Source organism: Rosa chinensis, chromosome 7, assembly GCF_002994745.2.
Source record: "Rosa chinensis cultivar Old Blush chromosome 7, RchiOBHm-V2, whole genome shotgun sequence".
Taxonomy (NCBI): Eukaryota; Viridiplantae; Streptophyta; class Magnoliopsida; order Rosales; family Rosaceae; genus Rosa; species Rosa chinensis.
In genome coordinates, this window is record NC_037094.1 from 56263850 (window position 1) to 56288127 (window position 24278).

Here is a 24278-nt window from a genome sequence, read left to right on the forward strand (position 1 = left end):
GCGACCAGGAGGCAATATGCAATCATCAACTGGAAATTAAAACGCTTGCTAATGTGTCATCTTTGAGGGCAAGTACTCCTGTGATTTTTTATTAAAAAACAAAAAAATTCTCAATATCTAGCATGTTTTAATTTTCAGTTATTGCTGAACAAAAAGGAGTCCTTAGTTGTTGCCTTGCATGCATTGTACTAATTGTGTGTTCTGTGATATATAAACATAAAATTACTGTGAGTAGAGATGTCAGGAAAAGAAGTGTTTCGTGTATAAATCATATTAAAGTTCTTATCGCGACAGGTAATCGATGAGAACAATGCTGCTCCAACTAGATGTGCGGTGTCTGTTGTGAATGAAAAGCTTTCTGTTTATCTCAAGCTACATTGCACATTACTTCCCCAATTCTATTCGTGTTTAGGATTCTGACAACAGCTAATATTTTATACCAACAGGGAACATGAGAGGCAATCGAAGAAATTGAATATGCTTGCTGCTAATAAAGTTAAGGTCCCCGAGAAAGTTATAAGAGATACTGCTGGCAGGCTGGAATCCCTTGAGAAGGAAAAGTTGTCTCTTGAAGAGTCGATCAGGTCAACTTATGGAAACACATGAGATGAACTTTCAAGTATCAATTCCTGTTCAGTGACTTTTGTAAACCAACTCCAGAACCTTTCCCCCGAAGGAAAAAGGAACATGTTTGGGCTGTAGACAGCCTGTAGTGTAGGAATCCCTTGAAAGATTAATTTAAGTTTGCTTTGCATGCTGTGTTTGTATGGTGATATGTCAGAAGATTTTCATGTTTAGTCTGCTTTGCATTTGGATTATTAGACCTTTCATACATTTTCAATTAATTAGTGTTGAGTGCTTAAACAGCTAGCATGGATTGAAAGCATTTTCAAACGTATTGGTAATGAGGGCATGAAAATCTTTATCAATCCACATTACATGTCTATATATAGTTTTCTATGTTCTTCGTGTGTCATTTTTTTTTAATAATAAATCTGATTTCAATTCAATTGAACTATGTGATACTGGAGGTTATTAAAAGAGCGGACTATATATTAACAAATGAAGTCCCGAAGTCTCTCTTCTGGAATGCAAGTTTATAACATCGGACGGCCTTAATAAGATTCTGAGTTCGGTTTGAAACTGACATACGGTTTAACTTTCATCTAATTCTAATTAGTGATTGGGGTACCAGATTCCTTCTAATGTAACAGCAAGCATAAAAAAAGAACACCATGCTTTGTGGTTAAAATTTGCCACTTCATACGCAGTTGCAGCTATCTAAAACATTGTTTTCACAGCTTCGAAGACTAGTTCACTCGATGCTGGAAAACCTAACTTCTTTGGGGTCCTTGGCTGCTCTTCAAGTTGAGAAGTCACAACCTCCAAGAGGGCATGCCATATCTTGATGATTTCAACGTTCATAAAGTAGCAGGCATGCTTCTTAAGTCAAGAGAGAAGATCATTAATACGAGTTGTGCATATTGTGTAAGCAATTATTACTAAATATTGGACTTGAAAAACTAAGGGATCGATATCATGAATCATGATTATCATAACAGAACTCAGGTGAAATGAAAACCAAGCAGATAAATATATGAACTTTATATGAAGTCTCATAGCATATATATATTGCATGTTTACAAGCACAAAATTATGAAGTCTCAGAAATAAAAACGAAGTACATCAACACTTGAGTATCCTTCAAGCTTAATTTAGATAAAAAGAAAAATTTTTAGTATTTGAAACTGCCCATCCAGTTGGAGCAGTATCCTTCTCATCCATTATCACCAACGGCCACACATTGGTTAATTGAGAAATAATGACAGATTGAGTGGATATCAATTGTCTCTCTTCTTTCACCTGAGATAGCACAAAACCTGGCCGCCGTTGACGACTTCCTTTTGCTAGTGAACGCAGAGCATTCACAACAAACATAACAAGATTATCCATCTCATTCTCTACTTTTTCGTTCTTCCAGCAATCTACCATGGATGGATATTCACTTACCATTATTGATGATGGTGCTGCATGAAGATGAAGACGTTGCCACAACTCTTCTGTGATGAAGGGCATAAAAGGATGAAGCAACCTCAGGCCATTATCAAGACATAACCATAGCGTGTGTTTCGCAAACTCTGCTGTTGGATCATTATAAGAAAGGAAAGGCTTGATACCTTCAATAAAAATATCGCATAACTGGTACTGCCACCAACTATATACAGCCTTAGCTGCATCAGATAACTTATAGGACTCCAATGAGGACACAGTCTTATCAATTGTTTTGTTTAGTACTGAGAGTATCCACTGACAAATAAATGGAAGCTCCTCTGGATTAATTGCATTTGAGGGTGGAACATAACCGTCCCCAAGTGTTAGAATAGCAAACCTTACTGCATTCCATAGTTTGTTGCACCAGTGTCGATATCCCACCACCCTCTTGATGTCCAGATTTATATTTTCAGACTGTGCAGTGTAGTCAATGAGAGCAAAACGAAGAGCATCTGCACCACATTCCTTGATACCATTAGGGAATGACTTCTTTTGCCCCTCTTTGGCTACTTCTATTTCCTTTTTGTCCAAGTTTCCTTTTGAAAGCTTCTCATGTAAACCTTCAAGGGTAATACCATTGATTACATCAACTGGATCAATCACATTCCCCAACGACTTTGACATTTTTCGTCCTTGTGCATCACGAATCATTGGGTGCAGATATACCTTTGGAAAAGGCAGCAGATTTCCTCCTGTCCCATCTTCACCACCCAAAGTAATTCCAAGCATTACCATGCGAGCAACCCAGAAAAAGAGAATGTCATGCCCAGTTTCAAGAAGTGAAGACGGATAGAATGCCTTAAAGTCTTCTGTATCATCTGGCCAGCCGAATACAGACAATGGGAAGAGAGCAGAAGAAAACCAAGTGTCAAGCACATCAGGGTCCTGAGTAGACTCACTTAATTCATACTTCTTTTCTTGCCCAAATTTTTCAGCAGCCACTGCCCTAGCCTCTTCCAAGTTTCTTGCAACCACCCATCTGTCATCCAACAGTCCAAAATCCTCAGGCTTATCATCCTCAAAAACAGCATACCATGCCGGAATACGGTGACCCCACCAAAGTTGCCTCGAGATGCACCAGTCACGTATGTTCTCAAGCCATCTCTTCCAGTGATCAGTATACTCTTTGGGGATGATCTCTAGCTTCTTCATGTTACTTTCATCCTCCTCCACGCTAATGAGAGCTTCATGCGCCATACCAGAGCATTTGACATACCACTGAGGCTTCATCATGGGCTCCACAACATCGTTGCTTCTAGAACAAATCTTGATTTTCATCTCATTAACCTCAGTTTTCCTATACAGCCCCTTCTCCTTGAGTGCTTCAGTCACCAAGTCTCGCGCTTTATAACGTGGCATCCCTGCAAATTTTTCTCCACCATGCTGGTTTATTTCTCCATCATCAGTGAAGATGTTGATAAACTCAAGATTATGGCGCTTGCCAACTTCGAAGTCATTAGGATCATGCGCCGGGGTAATCTTCACAGCACCAGTTCCAAATTCTGGATCAACAAGCTTTGCATCACATATTATAGGGATTCTTCTTCCACTGAACGGATGAATGGCATGTTTTCCATGAAGATGCTTATATCTTTTGTCATCCGGATGCACAGCAATACCAGTATCACCAAGCATGGTTTCTATTCTTGTAGTCGCCACAAGTACCTCTCCTTCTTCTTCCAAATGGTATGCGAATGTAGTCAAAAGGCCGAACTCTACCTTGTTCTCATAACCAGGAACCTTCAGTAACGTCCTTCCTTGAATATCCAGAGAGTCCACCTCAATTTCTGATATTGCTGTTTTCAGGGAGCAATCCCAGTTGACTATACGATTATCCCTGTAGATAAGTCCTTTGTTATAAAGCCTTACAAAGGCTTCTACCACAGCCTTTGAGCATTTCTCGTCCATTGTAAAGCTCTCCCTCGAAAAGTCCAATGAAGCACCGAGACGGCGTAGCTGCTGCAAAATGGTGCCACCGTGTTCTTTTTTCCACTCCCAAACTTGTTTCACAAACTCATCTCTACCAAGATCATGCCTGGTTTTCCCGGTTTCGGACATGAGCTTCTTCTCCACAACAACCTGAGTTGCTATCCCAGCGTGGTCCATTCCAGGCTGATACAAGGTGTTGTCGCCAGACATCCGCCGCCAGCGTATTATAGTGTCCCCATTAGCAGCAGTGAGAGCATGGCCTAGATGAAGCACACCTGTGACATTCGGAGGCGGATACAACATCACAAAGGGAGGTTTGGAGCTTTTAGCATCTGCCATAAACAAGCCCCTTATCTCCCACCACTCACACCTTGACTTCTCCACAGCACTTGGATTGTAGTGTTTGTCCATTTGAAGAGACAACAGTTTCTTCTCGCTGTATGGAATCTCTGGGTCCTTGGCATTGTTATCAATATCACCATCATCCTCGTTGGACTTTGAACGCTTCACATTGTTCTTCCCCTTCTTTCCACTGTCTGTAGAGTTTGCTTGTTCCTGAAGCTTTCTGACGGCTTCTTTAGCTTTTGCTTTGTCCTTTTTGAGCTCTTTCTCTAATGCCTTTTCTTCCCTTCTCTTCTTTCTCTCCCATGGGTCTATACTGCGCCTGTCAAAGAAAGCCCCGATCATCCTAAAACCCTAATCTCAAACTCCATGTATTCATTTTACTGCCTCTTTATAGAGGCCTCTGCAAGGCCTTCGACTATTAGGAATCCAAAACAGAACAGGATTCCTATGCCTTTGGGTATTGGGAAAACAAAACAAAACAGAAATCCTATTATCTTTCTAGCTGTTTTTTTTTTTTTTTTGAATAAATATTTCTAGCTTGTCTCTGCTTGCCAAAATGTTTTCTCTTATCTCGTACACTGCTCAGGTTCAGACATCTATCATTCTTACTTTCTGCAGGTGACTGCTCAGTTACATTCTTTCAGAAATGAAGAGGGGACTGTTTATAGTATGTCTGTACCTGATTTCTATAAGTTAATTGAAAAATTGAGTCTGTTCATAAGTCTATATGCAAGGATATTCAGGAGTCGTTTAAGGTACCGGAAGCTTGTGGAATGTGGATCAAAAGAGAGGTAGACAAGTATGTAGAAGCTGGAATGTTTAGTTTATCTTGGTGGGGTTTGTTAGATTATGTAAGAATAAATTGTTGTTTGCAGAAAATTGCCATTTCAAGAGAAACATGTTAAGCAGCAGGCGTTGATTCTTGGAAACATGGAAGATTTTGGGGTAATAAAGAGTTTCATAGCAAAGGAGAGGGCTGACTGTGACGATGGCAATGGGTTCCCTGTGAGCGATGACTGTGATTATAGCAATGGTGTCCCAGCAGTGGTTGAGTTTGGAGTGGGGAGAGGATACTTGACACAAATGCTGGCGGATTGTTATGGCATTAAAAGGGTCTTTTTGATTGAAAGGAAGTCATACAAGCTGAAGGTTAGTTTAATTAATGTTCCTTTTCCTAAGTGTAGATTGCTTGTCTTATACTATAATTAAATTTGATGCACTGATCACCCTTGTTTTGTCATGACCACATATGCTGCTTGTAGGCTGATCGATCCTTGCGACAGAGAAAGGGAGCTCGATATTGCAGCGTTTGAGAATTGACAGTAAGGTTTTCTGAAACTTTTATCCCCAAAGTTGTTTTGTGGTTCCATTTCTTCACTACCTTGTACAACAAGTGATAATCTCATCAGGGATATGATAGATAAATGTTTAAGGAGAGAACTCATTACAAGTAACTTTTCTCAATAAGGCTCTTCATTCCAGCAGATTCGCAAATAACAGTTGCATGCATACAGTGTCTTTTACTGGATGTCATAAAATTATTTTGCATATAGTTATTCCTATGGCTATTATAAGTATTATTTGGAAATTAAGTTTAGGCCAACACCAAAACCAATTGTCTGCTTCAGACACTAGATTTGTGTCCATATGTAGAAATCCTAGCGTGCAAGTATTTGTTTATTAATACAATATATAAGATGGTTCTATCGCCGTCCAAAGGGAGTTAATGTGCATCTTTAATAGCTTTTGGGTTTTCTTCATATATATCTGTGGGAAAGCATATATGCTCAGATTGTGATCTACCTAAATGGACTTTGTTTTAGTCAAGTAGTCGTAACTTTTTGATTTTCTTAATTTTGCAGCTTGAAATTTTGCACCTGCCTATTACTTTTCCTTTCCATCTTCAGGTGTATAATTTCAGCTGTTGCTTAAGGGCCCTTTTGCCTATTCCTTTGAGACCTTTATATTTTTCCTCTGTTTCTTCTTATCGCTTTAAATTTAGAAAGATTGCATTGAGCATCCACTCATTTGAACTATATTACTGTCGTGTGAGTGTTTTGCTGCAACTTTGACTGATGCACTAAAGAAGAAGGTATCTATTATACAGTACTACATAGACATACTAAATCGTGGTATCTATGCTGCTGATAAATACTTGCCAAAAAATTAATGCATTTGATATTGGCAGTGATGTGCTGAACTGCCAAAAGACTTGCTATGATTTTTGCTTTATGTAGAACAAGAAAGAGAAGTAGGACACTGTTTCAAAAGACATCTTAAGCTACAAAGACATCTAAAACTTCTAATGCAGCTAAAGCATATCCAAAAAATGATTTTAGGTTTGTTAAGATGAACCTTTTTCTGAATTTGTAGAGTTGTGATTTTGATTTATGAAATGTTGGGAGTTAAACTGCAGTTTTAAGTGATTTTGTTTTTGGTTCGAGTAATCTTCCTTCTCTTCTTTACTTATGTTTGTCATTGTGAAATATGAAGTTGTGATGCAGATTTAAAGAGCTGCGGTGCAGAAAAGCAGCTATGATTTGCATTGACATTTGTGGCAGACAGACAGAAGAGATTAAGGGAATTAATTGTTGAAGTATTTCAGATTCATATCATGGCTTAAAAAAAGAGACTTGAGAGAAGACAGTTTTCCTCATCCTGTGAAGCTACTCATGGTTGAAAATTTTTTGTTGCTACTTATGCACCTACTCATGAGAACCTCCAAAGGTGTCTTGTAAGTATTCAATCTATCTCACTAGAAGAACTCGACGAATGCATACTTTAAGGGTGTCAGATGTAGCCACATGACATCAGACTTTTGAAAATTGTTCTACGGAATTGGGATTCAGATGCACACAAGTTAGCAATAACAAAGATGGTTGATGTGATCGGGGTTAAGATTATGGTCTGATCCATCAATTCTAGTTAATATGGTTGACAAGTCTACTATCAGCTGGTAGCACATTAGAGGTTCATGGTGACCCCATTGAAGTTGCCGATGTAGATTGCTGGTAAGAGGTTGCAGACTTGCAACTATTTGGTTTACCATGCTATCATTCACTGTACAATTATTTTCAAGATTCTTTTATGGCTTACAACTACAATTTGACATACTCAAAGTCAATACATCCTATTCCACCAGTAAACGTACCAGTGACAAAGACTAGTTCTCAGGTAGCAGTAACCATAAGCTCTCCTCCAAATTGCCATCCAACAGGCCGGTCTACTGCAAGAAAGAATCTAAATCACAAGAAATCGCGAAGGGTCAACTCCAATGCAGGCCAATGCAGGAGATGCAAGGGTCTTGGATCTCATGAAATGGTCAGCCTATTACAGTTCCACTTGCAAAGAGTTATTATTAGAATGGTAGACTTTACACTGATTGTGATTAATCTTGTGATTCGTATGAAGCCAGTTAGTGACCCTAGTGAATTAATGAACACAACGACATGTTGATATGCTCCTTAGTCAAGTCTTTTTGTCTGTATCATAAATTACAGTTATTTGGTGTATATGAGTGTTAATGGCATCTACATTTCAATTATTTCTTGTGTTTTTGTCCAGTATAATTGGATATGTTACTTCTATATGTTCATTTTTAGAGGGAGATACATCAAGAGTATATGATTCCTTTTTCTCGGTTTTAATAGGATCAATGGGCATTCTAACATGTCCCTGTGAAACTTTAAACGGTTGTTTTAGACAAGCCACGGAACCTAAGATCAAATCAACTGAGCAAATTTAATTTTTACATGCTGTTATGCTTAACATCCAGCATATAAATCCCAAAGAGACTGCATGGTATTCAAACAAAATGCTCACCATTTAGGGATAAGTTGCGAGTAAAGGAGAAATTGGTTTGCCAGATGCCATTGTTGCGAACCGAGGGTCTAGAAAGGGTTCGCGGGCGGTTGCCACCACCTCGGCATTGTTGACCAGATTAGCCGCATCTTCCATAAACTAGTAAGCAACAAAGTAAAGACTCAAGAACTTGAATGTAAACAAAATAAACTAGTAAGCAACTTAGTACTCATTGAACAATTTGTCTTTATGTCGCGAATTTACATGAATGTTTATATTTCTCGTGTGACATTTTCAATGTTGTCCATTTCCACTATCTATCAAGTAGGTGAAGTGGAGGTTCATTTTTTTCTTGTCAGGTTTGGAAGAGGGTTAGAACATAGAACAAGAATTTGAAAACTGACCAAAAATGTAAGAGCATTAAAACAATAATAGTAATTTTCTCAAGCTAAATTGTCTGAAAGCTAAATACTCAAATAAACCACCTGGTGTGGTAAAGTTGGTCGAGCGGTTTAGTATGGAATCCCCATTTCTAGCGTTTGAGTCCCAAATCTCACTAGTTTGTGACTCAAATCTCACTAGTCTGTGACCAGCATGTTTGAGAATACTTCGATTTCACGCACCCTGCGGTGGGGACTAGTTAGCAAGCCACATAACTTGCACAACCAGACTAATCCCCCACCTTAGGGGCATAAACCCGAAGCCTCTAAACCTTCTGCTCACCAAATGGTAAGAGTTGAGATTCGAACGCTAGATATGAAGGTTGCATGCTAGACTGCTCAACCAATCTTACCACACCATGTAGTTCGAGATTTTCGCTAAACTTAACTTTCACTTTGGAAATTTTATTGGGGCGATAATTTTAATTTATTTCAATGTTAGTTAAATAAGAAAAATTATAATTAGAGTATAGATATGCCCTATAATGTGTGTTAAATAAATTAAGATGCGAATGTAAATAATTTCTTGGTACAAAATCGAAAATATAAAAGCACGGTTACCAACTAGAAAACTCAAAACGAAAAAGAACCCTGCTCCCTGTGAAATCCCTAAAGCTCTGTCCACTCCTAATTCCAGACACTTCACTTCTCACCCTGAAGATTATATTCCAGGTAAAACCCTAATAACTATAACCTTCCTCGTCATTCTTTGCTCTCTTTTTGTTTTTTTTTTTTTTTTGTTGTGTTTTTTGAAATCAACATCTGACTCAAGTTCCTCGAATCTAAAATTGAAGAAACATTCGACAGCGTAGTAGTAGAGTTTGGGGAAATAGCGTAATTGATTCTTGTTTTTCTGAATTCTTTGGAATTTGCAGTTGCGAAGAATAGTGTTTTGGTTTGAAAAGCCATGTCTGCTCCATTGACACCTTCTAAGAGACCGCACCAGGAGGACCCTTCGGAGCCGAATGGGAAAGGAAAGTTACAAAAGTCTGATGATGATCAACCTACTAATACTTCCTCTGGCAATGCTGTTTTTCGGGTAGTTTGCCCCGAGTCGAAAATTGGTTGTGTTACTGGTGAAGGTGGCTCTGGCATATCCGAGATATATCAGGAGACTCTGGTGAAGGTGAGAGTTGAGGAAAGTGTACCCGGCTGCGACGAAAGAGTTATTGTCATTGGTTGGGATGGAGAGAATAGAGTTGATAGTGAGCAAAGCAAGGAGAATGGGGTGGAAGAGACTAGTGTAGTTGAAAAGAAGGAAGAGAAGGAAGATGTTTCGATTGATGATTCAGAACGCCGCGAAAAAGTAAGTCCTGCATCCGTCAAGAAGGCTCTGCAACTTGTGTTTGAGAGAATGGTTGAAGGGGAAAGAGAGACTGATGGAGGGGATGGAGATGGTAAGAAGTCATTGACAATTGTTTTGAGGTTGCTAGTTCTGTCGAATCAGATAGGGTGCATTTTGGGAATAGGTGGTAGTGTGATCAAGCTAATGGCGTCTGAAAGTGGGGCACAAATTCGGATCCTTCCTAGAGATAAACTTCCATTGTGTGCACCAGCTTCCGATGAGTTAGTTCAGGTAACTATATAATATTAAGAATAACTCATGTTCAGTCTGTATGGGTTAAGCCACTGATTAGTTATATTTAATGGGTTTCTGCCACTGGAGATTATAGACTGCTAACAGTATGAAGCATCATGGAAGTCTCGGGTGTTATTATCTAACTGGCAATGCTCAGTGACTTTGGGAATGACTAAGGGCACACTCATAAAGAAAAAAAAACGTGCGCAACAAAAAGTTATATTTGACATTTGGTCCATGTTCTTGATCTTTATATAGACATTATATTTCATAATTCTGTTGCAGATTACTGGTGAAGTTGATGCTGTCAGGAAAGCTCTAGATTCCGTTACTCAGCAGCTTTTGGATAATCTGCCTCGTGCTAGTGCCTCTTCCCTTCTTAACTCCACAGGGCCGTCATCTCAACCTTCTCCAAGACCAGAAGTAACTCCGCCACCGGAGCGGTCTCAAGGAACACCTTATAGCAATCAGGCTGCTGATATTGTGGATAACCATTCTGCTGCTCATCCACTGATCCCAAAGGTTCATGCTTCTGGCATCCCTGGTAGGATGAAGTCTTCACAGGAAGTCCTAACTTTTCGCTTATTGTGCCACGAAGAGAGAGTAGGAGGTGTAATTGGAAAGGGTGGAACGATTATAAGGACACTTAAGCAAGAAACAGGCTGTGAAATCAAGGTTATGGATGGTGTCTCTGATTCAGAGGACCGCGTTATTATTTTATCTGGTCCGGCGGTATGATCTTGACTTATTCTTCTTCTTGGATACATGACTTTTTATCTAGAATTGTAGACAAAAAAAAAAAAATCACACACACACACACAATCACACGTGCAAACGAACAAGATAAGCAATTGATAACAAATTAACTGCTGCAGCACCCAGATGATAGGATATCACCTCTGCAAGATGCCGTCCTTCGTGTGCATGATAGGATAGTCAGGGCAGTACCTATTACCAAGGAACAGCCCATGACAGCCAGGCTTCTTATTTCCTCCAATCAAATTGGTTGTCTCCTTGGCAAGGGTGGTGCCATCATAGCTGAAATGAGAAAGTCATCTCGCGCTCATATACGTATATTGGGGAAGGATCAAATTCCCAAATGTGTTTCAGATGATGAAGAAGTTGTTCAGGTGTGTTTGCCTTAGTGCATGCATGGTGCTTTGATTTTGGAAAGTTTTGATATATACTTCTCTGTGTTATTTTGATGAGTTTGAAGAGGGTGGATATATCTCTTTATGGTAAAGTACATGTGGACTTCTGAATGTGGCTACTAAAATGTCAGTTGCCATATTATGTTTGCTTTCAAGCACTAAGCGCTCCTTTTAACAATCTGGAACCGTATGGTTTCCTACTCACCATCTATACTAATTTGATGACAGATGAATGGAGAACTTGAAGCTGTGAATGATGCTCTTCTGCAGATCACCAGTAGGTTGCAGCATCATTTCTTTCGCGATGTATTTCCTTCTTTAAGCTATCCTCCAAATCCTGCATTTTCGGATCAACCTCCTTTTCGATCATATTTGAGGAGGGACTTCTCACCTCCAAGAATGCATTCTAACTTCGGCCCATCATTTCACAAGTTTGATACTGTTGGTGGTATGGCTCCACATGGTGGTTTCCATCCTCTGCATTTATCAGAAAGAAAACCTTGGGGTTCTCAGGTATTTGTTTTTTTTATGACAATCTTGGTACAAGTTTTGCTGAATAAAACCCAATTTGTTTGTGTTGGTTGTTGCTGTCCTTTCTACCTTGTAGTATACACTTGCTTGCACAGTCCTATACTGTGGCTTTAATTTAGTCAATCTACTCCTTGAACCGATCCTGCAAGCCCAGGTAGCCCTGACGTGTCTAGTCAGGACCCAAATTTTTTGCTTATGTGGATTCCAGAGTGGACTAAGAATGATAAAGAATCATTAACCTTGTAGAAATAGTGAAAAACAATTTGAAACTAGAGACCAAAAAAAATTAAGAAGTTAGTAAACTGGACAAACAAAATCCTTTATTTCTTTCTTTTTACTATATTTCATTCTTTCATTCTTTCATTATTCCTTTTCCTTAGCAAAAGCCACCTGCCCCTCTTTTAAACATTTTCTCCTTACGTCTCATGAACTTGTTCGCAGTTAGTTTCTCTTTTCAATATACCATTTATAGAGACGTTCTAATTTGTTAATTATTTGTTGTTGTCAAGTTGTTTTTCTTATTTTTTTTATATTTTATATTTTTGCTTTCAAAGCATTTTGTTATTACTCTAGCACTCACATCCATAAAAAAAAAAGTGGACCCTCATCAGTCATGTCATAAAGTTTGGAAACTCTAACGCCAACTTGGATTGCGAGATAAGAAACATCAAGGGACTAGATTGACTAAATAAAAAGCCCTAGTATAGGACTGAAGTGGGTGTACCTTACCAGGTAGTGAAGTGTAATTTTCACCTCTTATACTTTGTGCAAACTTTTGTCGTGTTTTTATATATGTTGCTTCAAAATAGTGCAGTTTATAGTAGTTGCATAAGGAGTAACTATATACTTGAGAAAACGTTGTGAACTGTATGATATCTTGAAATGGGAGATGCGAGTTGTGAATAATATGAATTGAGTCTAATTTTGAGCTGGGATAACCCAACCTTGTGCAATGCTTTAGTATTAAGTTCTTGGTCGGGAGATGAATGAGTCTAATTTTGAGCTGGGATAACCCAACCTTGTGCACTGCTTTAGTATTAAGTTCTTGGTTGGGAGAAGAAGATGCTACTTTGGGAAGATCTGCTATGATGGCCATTGTCCAAATTTGGGTGGAAAGCATAGGAGATTGTTTTGGGGAAGTGAATCTTTTAGGTGAAAGAGTTTGGTTCTGGGCTTCCTTAAGTGGGCTTCCTTAAGTGGTGGTTTCTTTAGAATTCTGGGATTAGCTCTTTGAGCGGAAGCTGTGGGTTCAAGCCCCATCAGTCCCGACCTAGGATCCGCTAAATCGAGTGCTGCTATATCTTTGCATTGTTTTTTATGTTTCTTGTTGTGCTGTTTGGCTTGTAGAGGTTTCTTGCTGACCTTGATACTTTTCAGTGGACTCCTTGTCCTTTGTTGTACTCTTTCTTTTCTTTAATAAAAATTTTGTTTGTTATAAGCAAAAGTAGTGGATATACTTTTGTGTAAATAAATTATAGTGATAAAGCAAATTGCACAGCCTTTGTACAGCAAAGAAAAGAAAAGAAATAGAAGACGACTAATGAAGTCAACTGCTGACTTTACTTTTGTATCCTGTACTGGTCCACAGGGACTTCTGGAGGGTGGTGGTCCAATTGGTTTGCCAAACTTTGCTGGAGCTCCACAAAGAAGGATTCCTGGGTTTGGAGGAAGCCAACCAGCAATAATTACCAGTACAACTATTGAAGCTGTTGTTCCTAGTTCCCTTATTCCTATAATAAATGGAGAAGATGGTGAATGCTTGAAACAAATCCGTCAGGTACATTCTTTGATATAACCAATGTTGGTAATTTTGCGTTAAAGAAGCTTGGGTTAATACTATGTAGTATATTGAGGGCTGTGGGGATACTTGAAAATGAAATGAAAAAGATGTGAATCAAGGGTCTTCTTGGAAGAATGTAAATTGATGTGAATCAAGGGTCTTCTTGGAAGAATGTAAATTGATGACTAGGAAACCTTATCATTTCCTTTTTTATTTTCCTTTTACTTTCCGAGGACTAAGAAGCCTGTAAGCATTCAGAAGTATTGCTCTTCTGCTCAGTTAAGTGAAGCTTACACCTGACTGAGATTAGCTGACAATTGTCCTTCATTACTGTACTTCGAAAGCCAGAAGACTATTGCATTTACATCATGTAAATGGAGGAATGTTTTGTTCAAGTCCTTCTGTGTAGAATCACTGTGACAGCATTAATCAATAGGAAGCACTAGTTGATGTGGTGGATTGTTGTAAGGAGAAGTCACCTGAGCCTGATGGCTTTTGTTTGGCTGTTTATCAATGATGATGAGATGTGATGAGGGTTCACTTGATGGAAGTTTTTGATGAACTTTTCAGAAATGGGATTGCGGCAACTAACTCTACGTCTTATTCCAAAAAGAAGTAATGCTACTAAGGCTGTGGAGTTCAGACCAACAAGTCTTGTGTCAAGTAATGCTACTAACTCTACGTCTTATTCCAAAAAAGAAGTAATGCTACTGGTGCTGCGGAGTTCAGACAAGGAAGTCTTGTATCTAGTATGTTCAAGATTATCTTGAAGCTTCTGCTCAGAAATTGAGAGAACTTGTGAGAGAAACAATTTCTCATAGTCAAGAGGCCTTTGTTAAGACAAATTTGGATACAATCCTGATTGCTATGAGGTAGTGAAGGAGGTGAGAAAGAAAAAGGACGAAGGTGTTGTCTTTAAAATTGATTTCGAAAAAGCCTATGATCATGTGGACTGAGATTTTATGAATTTAATTTTGGAGAAGTGGTTTGGGATTGTTTGGAGGAAATGGATGGAGGATGCTTGAAATCTGTGAATTTCTCCGTCATTCATAAAAATAGACAAGGGGAAGTTTGGGGATTCAAGAGGACTAAATCAGGGAGATCTGTTGTTCCCTTTCTTATTCACTTTGGTTTTCGATTTTTCACGTATGGTGGTTGATAGAACTGCAGAGAGGCATTTGATAGAAGGTATGAGTGTGGGAGAGAAGAAGTAGAAATGTCTCATCTTTCTCTCCTAGCGGAACCAGAACTTGGTTAATAGGGAGAAGTATTTAATGGCTGGGATTTACACTTAAGTAGTAGTGGTTGAGGAGTTCGCCAAAATTATGGGATGTGGAGTAGGATGGTGGAACCAGAACTTGGCTAATCTCTCAACGGTCTGTGTTTTTTTTTTTTTTTTTTGGGTTGAAATTTAATAGGAAGAAGTATCCAATGGCTGGGATTAACACAGAAGTAGGAACAGTTGAGGAGTTGGCCAAAATTCTGGGATGTACAGTAGGAAATTGGTCAATTATATATATGGCGTTGCCTTTGGTATGGAATTCTAGGGCAGTGAGTTCCTGGGATCATGTAGTGGATAAAGTGCATAGGAAGCTAGAAGGGTGGAAAAAGGCATTTCTAAGGAGAAGGGGCAGATTAAATTTGATTCAATCGGTGATGAGCAGTTTACCAAATTATTATCGACCCCCGTTTCAAATTCCTGCTAGTGGAGCAAGGGATTGAGAGGTTGATGAGAGACTTTGTATGGAAGGGGATGGACGGAGGACAAATTGATCATTTATATTAAAATGGGAAATGGTGTCTGGTGGTTGGGAATTTGGTGAAAGGAAATGGCTAAGGTTTTGGGAAGAGGGATGGGTTGGGGAGAGTTTTTGTTCATTCCCTTCCTTGTCTGTACAGATTTTCTGAAAATTTTTTATCTATATTGCCAGAATATGGGTGTCAACTCTGTCTCTTTTTTAAGGTTTTCGGGTTTCGAAGAAACCTAAATGACCTGGAAGTTGAACTCCTAGAATTGTCATCTCTAATTGAGTAGTACTGGTTCCTTGTAGATCACATACGAGGAGCTCGATGTTAGTCTTTGTAAATCTTATTTGAAACATTTGAACAACCCCATTCTTACACAATTTACTCCCTCTATTTCATTGTATCTGTTGATGTATTGTATATATTGCCTTGTTTGGTTGCCATTACATATGACAGCTAATTTTATGAAAGTTATCTAATTTTTGATTCTGGGATATGAATGGAGTTATTCTGATGGTTTCTGGCCAGTTTAACTTGAAGGAAGCTATCAAAGAAAGGAAGAATTTTATTCCTTGGTTTTAATTGCATGATGAATTCCAATTTCATAGTTTGTTGGAAGTGTATGCATGGCTTCATCTATTTTGATTATATCTTATATTTTATATGATTTATTTTAGTAAACATTTGCTCTGATGCACAACACTAGCATTCTTAACACGACCTACATTTCAGATTTCGGATGCAAAAATTACAATTACTGAGCCCCTACCTGGAGCAAAGGAAACTTTGATTATAATATCAGGAACACCTGAACAAACTCATGCTGCACAGAGTCTTATTCAAGCATTTGTGATGAGTGAAACCGACTCTTCTTGACTGGGGTAATATTCTTGTCGCTTGTTTAATTTCTTTTTTTTATTGGGCTTATATATGCACAGAATCTTTTGGTTACTGTGTGTTAATACTTCTCTCTCTCTCATAAAGGAACATTGACAGTCCTCAGCTGAAGGTTTTAAAGATTGAGCTCACTAGAATTTTGTTGTAGTCATGCGAGCTCCTTGAGATTTACGAAAACCTAACCAGGAATTTTTGTTGTATATTCATTAATTGATGAAACAGCTGGCCATTTGATTCGTGATTTTGTGAGGGATCCTTTTGGTGGCCAAGAAAGTTGGATGAAGAGACTGCTCCCTTGTCAAGTATTGGATAATGAGGTTGTAGCGAGTAGACCTTCTAATGTCACATTCTAACTACCTGTCAGGTTTAAAAAAGTGTTTATTTACCATATGCCTTTGTTGTTGCCTATATGCTGGACTATTCCTTTTCAATAGATTTAAACTCAACTGGTTGTAGACTAGTCAAGTTTGACAAGCTAATCTGAAAACGCAGATGCAATATAGTTATTCTTTTTGTTGCCCTTCACCTCTAGCATCCTTTACAGGCAATGATGTTCTTGGTTGAACATGACGTCATTTGTTTCATTACATTCAGTTAAAACTAAAATGGGAACTATAAAAGGAGGTTATCGGGTTCCCACGTTTTTTTTTTTTTTCCTCTGTTTTTTTAACACCAATCGATTTTCAACGGTCAAGCATAAAATCAACTACCGGCGGGGAAACTATATAAACCAACCAAACATAGGTTTGGATGATTGTAGCTCACAATTCTCACATGTACATGATATGGTTTGATGCTTCCACATTCAAAGGTCATCCATCAAGCTCCAAATATGCAATACACTCGATGAAGTCTTGAAATAGAATGTGAAAATGGTAATGAGATATGCATCAAAATTAATTCAAAATGTTAATTACAAGCAAGTTTGGCTAAGAGTTTCAAACCCTAGCCTTAACCATTTCACCACACTCGTAACAAACCAATTGAACATCAAATCCAAGATATACATCAGAGAGAATTAAAATATATGAGAAATCTCAGGCTATGGTGAGTTCTCCTTCTTTGTTCCTTCCTTGATGGTGAAGTGGCCGGTGAATTGATGATGAAACTCTTTGATGATGCCCTATGGATGATGGTTGGATGTGATGCCCCTTTGCTTAGAATGAGGGGGGGGGGGGGGGGGGGGGGGGGGTGGCGGGGGGCGAAACGCATTAGTAATTGCTTTTGGGAGGGGTCAGAAGCGCTTTTAAACTAAAAGAAAAATTAGTTATAATATAAAAAATAATTGCAGAAAGAGTTTTTCTATTGGAACCTCCAAATTTACTCACTTGACCTCTATGCTTTTAACACCTCCTATCAAATTTTCAGATACTAAATTTACTCATTAAACCTCACTAAAGTTCCTCAAATAACCTCACTCATATAATTAATTTACAAACAAACTAAGATCTTTATAATAAAAAAACTTAGTCATTTCAATGATTTAATTACTCTATAAATCTTAATTACATCTCCATTCCTTAATCAGATAACATAAATCTCTTATCCAATAAAAAAAAATCAAACACAAGGTATTGAGTTTTAAAAATTAATAAAAATAAAATAACATGAACTATTATGTGATTTTTTTATTTACTTTTTCTTTTTTAGCTGTTAAAAAAAAACAAGATTAATCATTTTTTCTTAATGTTTCTCTATTTTCTGTACCTCATGATTAATTATTTAAATATTTTTTATTTATTTTTATTTGCTAGCTCTTTTTTTCTTCTTCTTCTTTTTACAAATATAATAGATAGATTTAGATTTAGGGCATAATATAATTTATTTTGTTCTCCCTGACCAATATGCGTTCAATATGCACATCATACATTTTTATCTTAATCATAGTTTTATTTCTTAATATATATATATATATATATATATATATATATATATATATATATGAATGCTTTGATGAGTACGTAGTGAAATTGGAAAATGAAAATAGATAGGGAAAATAATAAAGAATGCAATATAATATTATTGAATTGGAAAGTCTAGAGAAAATAAATATAACCTTTTTTTTGGTATAATTATTGTCCCTAATAGTCATTTTATAATAGGTTATATATGTCATTTAATAATTCATAATAGAGTGAGGTCAAGTGAGCAGATTTGGAGGTCTCAATAGAAACTCTCTTACAGAAAATATCGAATTTTAGAATCACTTGAAAGTGGTTTTGAGAAGCATTTATCAAGTGTTTCCTCTTAAAAAAAAGCATTTGCGAAATTTGAAACGTCCTCTTAAAACATATCAGAAGCAGTCCCAAACAAACTCAAAGATTAACTAGAAAATTACATAGTAGCACATGACCAAAGATGTAAACACAGAAAACCCACTTTTAAAAATATTTATACAAATAAGGACATGAGCCCAGGCCCAAAAGCAAAATAATGCAAGCCTGACTCCCAATTTTAATGAAAAATGACCAAAATGCTCAAGTTTCATCACAATTTACGGGCAATGCCACTAACCCAATATCTACAGACCCCTAACTTTAATTCAATTTCTCCGATAGGTTTTGTAATAAAAGACAACCAAATCTCGCTGACGATGTTGGGGCTTCTATCTCCATGGTTCTATCATCATCCCTGTGCCTTTGAGTGGCAGCGGATGCACAGGCGCGCTGGTTTCTATGCTCTCATACTTTTGGTCTGGAAGGATTCGCATCTGATCGCTCAATTCAACTGAGATCCGGCCAATCTCTTCCAAGAGGTCAAATTCTGGTGCTCTTTATTTTTAGTTCCTCAATCTCCCTACTATAACCATTACATTCATATACTCAATTTATTGGTATTTTTTCTGACATCTGGCTGTCTTTAAATATATGCATATGACATTCGAGATGTAAACCACTATTGTTTTGGAGAGATGTGAAGCATAGGGAATTACAGAGGGGGAGATAGACTTTGCTGAAACTGAATGCTCATTGTTGAGATGCTGGGCTGGTTATTATATTAGTTGTTTCAAGATAAGATTTGAAATAGTATAAAGAGATAATGATTGCATTAGCAACACTACCAATAAATAATATATTAGTATGTGAGTTTTAGATTGATTTCTTGATTAGGTAAATAAATGATGTCAATCCTGCATTGTCACGCCCTTGATTTTTAACACAAATAAAAATCGATATACAATCTCATAATTATACATGCGTGATCGTTCAGCCATCAATACAAAATACCTGGAAACGTTTTCCCTTAAAACCAAGTACATACTGATGCCCTGAACCCATTATGTCAATATTGACCCACTCGACAGAGTCATATATTGCATAAGCTTACGAATTAAATTGTCAACACAAAATAAAACGTAAATGTTCCTCAGAGCTTACTACACAACGGAAGTCCTTATCAATGGTAAAGTCACAAAAATAGCTTCCTACCGTAAAGCTGCAAAGGCGCTATCTCATCTTCAGCCACGATTATCCTGACCTGCATAATTAACTCCTACACCATTGAATAGTACACTGGGTTGCACACAACAAACCCGGTAAGCTTGTGAAAACTCGTATGAGTAACTCAAAACCACCACAAATCAACTTACACCAAAACTAAGGAAAACAACTCACTCCTTGATTCCTTAAACACCAACTAAAGAAAGCAACTCACGCCTTGTTTTCTTTCAATTCATGAAATAAGGAAAGCAACTCACGCCTTGTTTTCTTTCAATTCATGAAATAAGGAAAGCAACTCACACCTTGATTTCCTAAAAATCATATATGAGGAAAGCAACTCACACCTTGTTTCCTTAAAACACAAACTCATGAGTTAGATATAACCTCGCACAGTTACCCCATGAATTACATTGGCAGACATACTAGAGCTCTAATTGAAATCGTAACCACTCGTCCGGCCAAAGACATGATTACTCGATATACTGCCTAAAAGTCAACTTGTGACATTAAATCCTCGGGCCTCACAGTCCCTCGGAATAAAACATTTAAAGAAGTCGCTCGGGACTCAAAATGTTACACAAATCTCAATGCTTTTCAAAACAATAGAAATCAACATTTCCACAATCATTTGTTTTCCAAAAAGCCACACCACAAAACAATAAAAAGCACCATTCATGCATATTATTTTCATAAATCAACGAAATCCACCAACACATATATATTTCACGTAAATATATATATATATATATATATATACGTAGTCATCCGCTCAGGAATGCCTACTAATATCAACTATAGTTTGCAGTTAAATCAATAACTCTCAAAACGATAAAGGTAATTTTGTTCGTAGATGAACCTTGTGAGATTACTCACCTCGAAATTCCCACTGCGTCTTCAATACAAAACAAAGCAACCAAACCACAAAACAACCGTCCAAGAATACTTCGTCAAGTATCTAATCACATACGATTTCAACTTAGTAATGATTCACAAACGATTTAAGCCTGAAACCCCCGTTTTGAACTAAAATCCCCAAAGTGATGCCAATCGAAGCGACACCACATCCTAGACCATCCAATGTCTCTGAAATACTTCTACGATTGATATGTCAAAATCACAAGTCGATCGAACACTCAAATCCTCAGATCGAATCATCGAATCATCGAACGGTCCGAAACCATAAAAATCACAACTTAATAATATGATCTCCAAAAATTGCATAATATATATCAAAACTCTCTTATCGACGAGTGGATGATATATAAAACCATAAACTATCCCTTACATAGCTGGAAGGCCGCCAAAACGCCTCCACAGTAGGCGGTACAACAACCATCGGCCAAAACTCAAAACTAGATTAATCCAACCATCCAAAATGTCAAGAACATCAAATAGATCAACTTTAATACCTGGGGTTCAAGCCAACATGGCCTAGATCTCCGCCTATCGCCGCCATAAATTGTTCACCTTGAGTTGATCCAATTCCGACATGAATCGATCAAAACAAACACCACAGATCAATCAGGGAGGCTCCTACAAACTTAAAACAGGAAGCTTGAAGCTGTGCAGTCGCCGAAGCTACAAATTCTAATCGGGTCCGACTGCACCCAAAAGCTACCACCACCTAGCGCCGCACATGGTGAGAATCGTCGATAGAGGACGCCACAGGGAGGAGCACACGGTGGAGGCGAGTCGGTCTGGGCTTGCTTCACAGGAAGAGATTGCCGGAAAAGCCTAGTCGAGTCAGCCAGATCCGGGTCGGGTCGAGCGCGCTGAAGAGAGAGAACGGAGGTTTTGAATATTTTCGGAAAAGGAAACTTCCAAAATGAAAATAGTAAGTTTCTGAAAACGGAAACCCCTATTTATAGAATTTTCCCAAACTTCAAATGCTCATAACTTTCTCATACGAACTCCGATTTTCGCGTTCCACATGTCCACGAACTCGTATCGACGCGCTTTACGACTTTAGTGAAGGAGGTTTTTATAGAATCTCAATGTATAAAAAGTCAACCTTGAACACCCCCCCCGCCCCCAAAAAAAATAAATCCTCACTTTTCGGAATAAAAATTGTTTGAAACAATTCCACTTCACATACAACATACAAATAAAGCATAATAACAATAATTCGTACAACTAGTCCATTAGTAATTACTAAAATTAAATAACGAAAATCCAGGTCATGACATGTATGTTGCTCGATGTAGCCAAGATTCAACTAGAGGGTTCAATTTCATTCATGGATTGACAGATCTAATTGCTCCTGCTCCTGCCACTATAAATGAAGCTGATGCTGAACCAAGGACACGTTTAGCAATAAAGAAGAAAAAGAAGTTTGACGAAGAGCTCTGAGATTCTCTCTCTTAGCAACGTGTAAAAAAGAAGAGTTTTTTTTTTCGCTTTTGAGAAGTAACATAAATGGATTATTCTCAGGAAAAAAAATAACATAAAGGGATTAGAAATCAAAAAAAGTAATTGAGGGTAAAAAAGTAAATTAACTCATAACATGTGGCAAGTGGAGAGCAGATTGTCCTTATTTGTAAGATTTAGTCATTATAAAGGGATTAGAAGTCAAAAGAAGCGGTTAAGGGTCAAAAAATAAATTAACTCATGACATGTAACAAGTGGAGAGCAGATTGTCCTTATTTATAAGATTTAGTCATTATAAAGGGATTAGAAGTCAAAAGAAGCAGTTAAGGGTAAAAAAGTAAATTAACTCATGACATGTGACAAATGGAGAGCAGATTGTCCTTATTTATAAGATTTAGTCCTTATATGTTTAATTCAAGCTTTAAAGGATGTATTTATTAAATTATCTTTTGTCAATAACTTATATGTAATTTGTTAAAGATTAATCTAGTGAGAGAAGAATGTCATCCTCTCATTGAGTCCCAGATCTGGATCTGCTTTAATGAAATCTGGACGGAAGGACTTGGGAGTAGAGGGGGCCTCTTCGTTCGGGATATCTAGTTAGTTAGTCTTTCCTCGGACACCTTTCATGGAAACCTTCCATCTTCCTATATCTATCACTATCTTCATCTATTTTCTACTCTACCTATTTTCCTTTTATTTTCTACCCCAACCTCCACTCCTCAAAAACCATCTTCATCCTTTGATTAGATGCATGCAGTGCTCTCTCCTCTTTGACATTGCTAGCATATGGTCCCCAAAACCGGATATACTGGTAGTATAGACGCTAGAACAGCCCAATTCCTTTTGGAACGGAGGAGTGGAGCTAACATTTGAACTCCAACATTTATGGGTGTCAGATTGAAGGTAGGGAGCTGTTGCTTGATGAGCTACTTGATGTATTCGATTGACAAGCCACTCACTGGTTTGATCGAAGGCGGCGAAAATCAACCAAAGTTGATGTTTTTTTTTCCCCCTTTCTTTTGGAGATCGGAGTAATCCAATTTGGCTCAAATTAGTGTGAGCGGTTATACCTTGTTATGCACGGTTACCTTTCTTCGGCCAAACTATTTAGTTTCTGTTGGTGCCTTTTTAAGTGATACAGCTAAAATAGGTGTATAAATAAATCCCTACAATCTCAATGGTTATCGATGATAGTATAGGAAAGAGGGAGTCTCCCGCAGAGGATTGTGGCTCAACAATTGCAAAACAGACTTTGAAAACTCGAAACAGACACTAGACAAATAAGAAAATAAAAACTATACCTAAACTCAACCAAAAATTATAAAATTACATACACACTAACTAGACACACAGATGAAGATGTAAACAAAATTTGGGAGTAATAGGAGTTGAATTTCTATACTGTTAATGCTTAGATCCGTTGGGGATCTAATTAACGATAAGTAAGAGATAGAGAGAGAGAGTGACACGAGATGTATAGTGGTTCACCTCCCGCCTTAGCGGGAGACTACGTCCACTTGAAAGCTTATACTAGTGTGTCGAGCCTTGCGGCCCAAGTGCATTACAAAGTGTGTAATGGAGTGTGTTGACTGGTGTTTAAGTGGGAGGAGGCATTCCTTTATAGGTGAAGGAATGCCTCTCCTTTACATTTTCTTAGATGTGGGATGACTAAAATCACTATTCTAGTCTAGAAAGCCTATTTGTGAGGGCAACTTGGCGAGGCCGGAAAGGTGGCTTCCCGGTGTCGGATTTGTGACTTCTGGATACCGTAGCGTAGCTTGAACATAGGGCTACAAGATGCATGTCTTGGTTGGGCCTCACCATGGCTTGTGGGTGTCTCAAAGAGGGTGTTACTTATGCTTGGTGATGTAGTAAATACTCCATATTGTTGGAGGTATGTACAAGTCCCCGAAGTCCCCGAGTAAGAGGAGCTTCTTGATTGGGGAGTTATAACCACGAAGTCATCAAGCATAAGTAACCGGGCGGCACGGAGCCCCTACAAGTCCCCGAACTCCGTAAGCAAGAAGGGACTCGTGAACCTGCACAACAAAGACAAAAAACAGGCATATGTAGAATGCTCGTTGCATTGGGCAACAAATGTGAGTTGCAATGATATGCGTTGGCATATATGAACGTATGGGGTGCGTGATACATGTTGATGTATACATGCGAATGGCGCCGAGTACGATCAAATATGACGTACAAACTCGAGAGCGC

At 38.1% G+C, this 24278-nt stretch overlaps 2 protein-coding genes across 4 annotated transcripts; one reads left to right on the forward strand and one right to left on the reverse strand.

Moving 5' to 3' along the window:
• Positions 1-1308: 1308 nt before the first annotated feature.
• Positions 1309-4668, reverse strand: LOC112178228 (valine--tRNA ligase, mitochondrial 1). Its single transcript, XM_024316406.2, has one exon. It carries the CDS (start codon positions 4666-4668, stop codon positions 1711-1713), a length of 2958 nt encoding a protein of 985 aa, XP_024172174.1. The 3' UTR covers positions 1309-1710.
• Positions 4669-9105: 4437 nt separating this feature from the next.
• Positions 9106-16757, forward strand: LOC112178716 (RNA-binding KH domain-containing protein RCF3). Of its 3 annotated transcripts, XM_024316910.2 has the most exons (9): positions 9106-9239; positions 9443-9773; positions 9813-10143; positions 10432-10878; positions 11022-11276; positions 11526-11810; positions 13417-13605; positions 16087-16235; positions 16339-16757. In XM_024316910.2, exons 2-8 carry the CDS (start codon positions 9475-9477, stop codon positions 16228-16230), a joined length of 1950 nt encoding a protein of 649 aa, XP_024172678.1. In that variant the 5' UTR covers positions 9106-9239; positions 9443-9474; the 3' UTR covers positions 16231-16235; positions 16339-16757. The 3 variants fall into 3 exon arrangements, with proteins under 3 accessions (XP_024172678.1, XP_024172676.1, XP_024172677.1); XM_024316908.2 differs by having other exon boundaries at positions 9443-10143; XM_024316909.2 differs by having other exon boundaries at positions 9443-10143; positions 16474-16757.
• The last annotated feature ends 7521 nt before the right edge of the window (positions 16758-24278 follow it).

Bases quoted from the DNA above. Each gene is read 5' to 3' on its own strand.
- LOC112178228 (XM_024316406.2), bottom strand. From the start codon at position 4,668: ATGATCGGGGCTTTCTTTGACAGGCGCAGTATAGACCCATGGGAGAGA.
- LOC112178716 (XM_024316908.2), top strand. From the start codon at position 9,475: ATGTCTGCTCCATTGACACCTTCTAAGAGACCGCACCAGGAGGACCCT. The intron at 11,811-13,416 runs GTATTTGTTTTT...ACTGGTCCACAG, and splicing joins GAAAACCTTGGGGTTCTCAG to GGACTTCTGGAGGGTGGTGG. The intron at 13,606-16,086 runs GTACATTCTTTG...CCTACATTTCAG, and splicing joins GCTTGAAACAAATCCGTCAG to ATTTCGGATGCAAAAATTAC.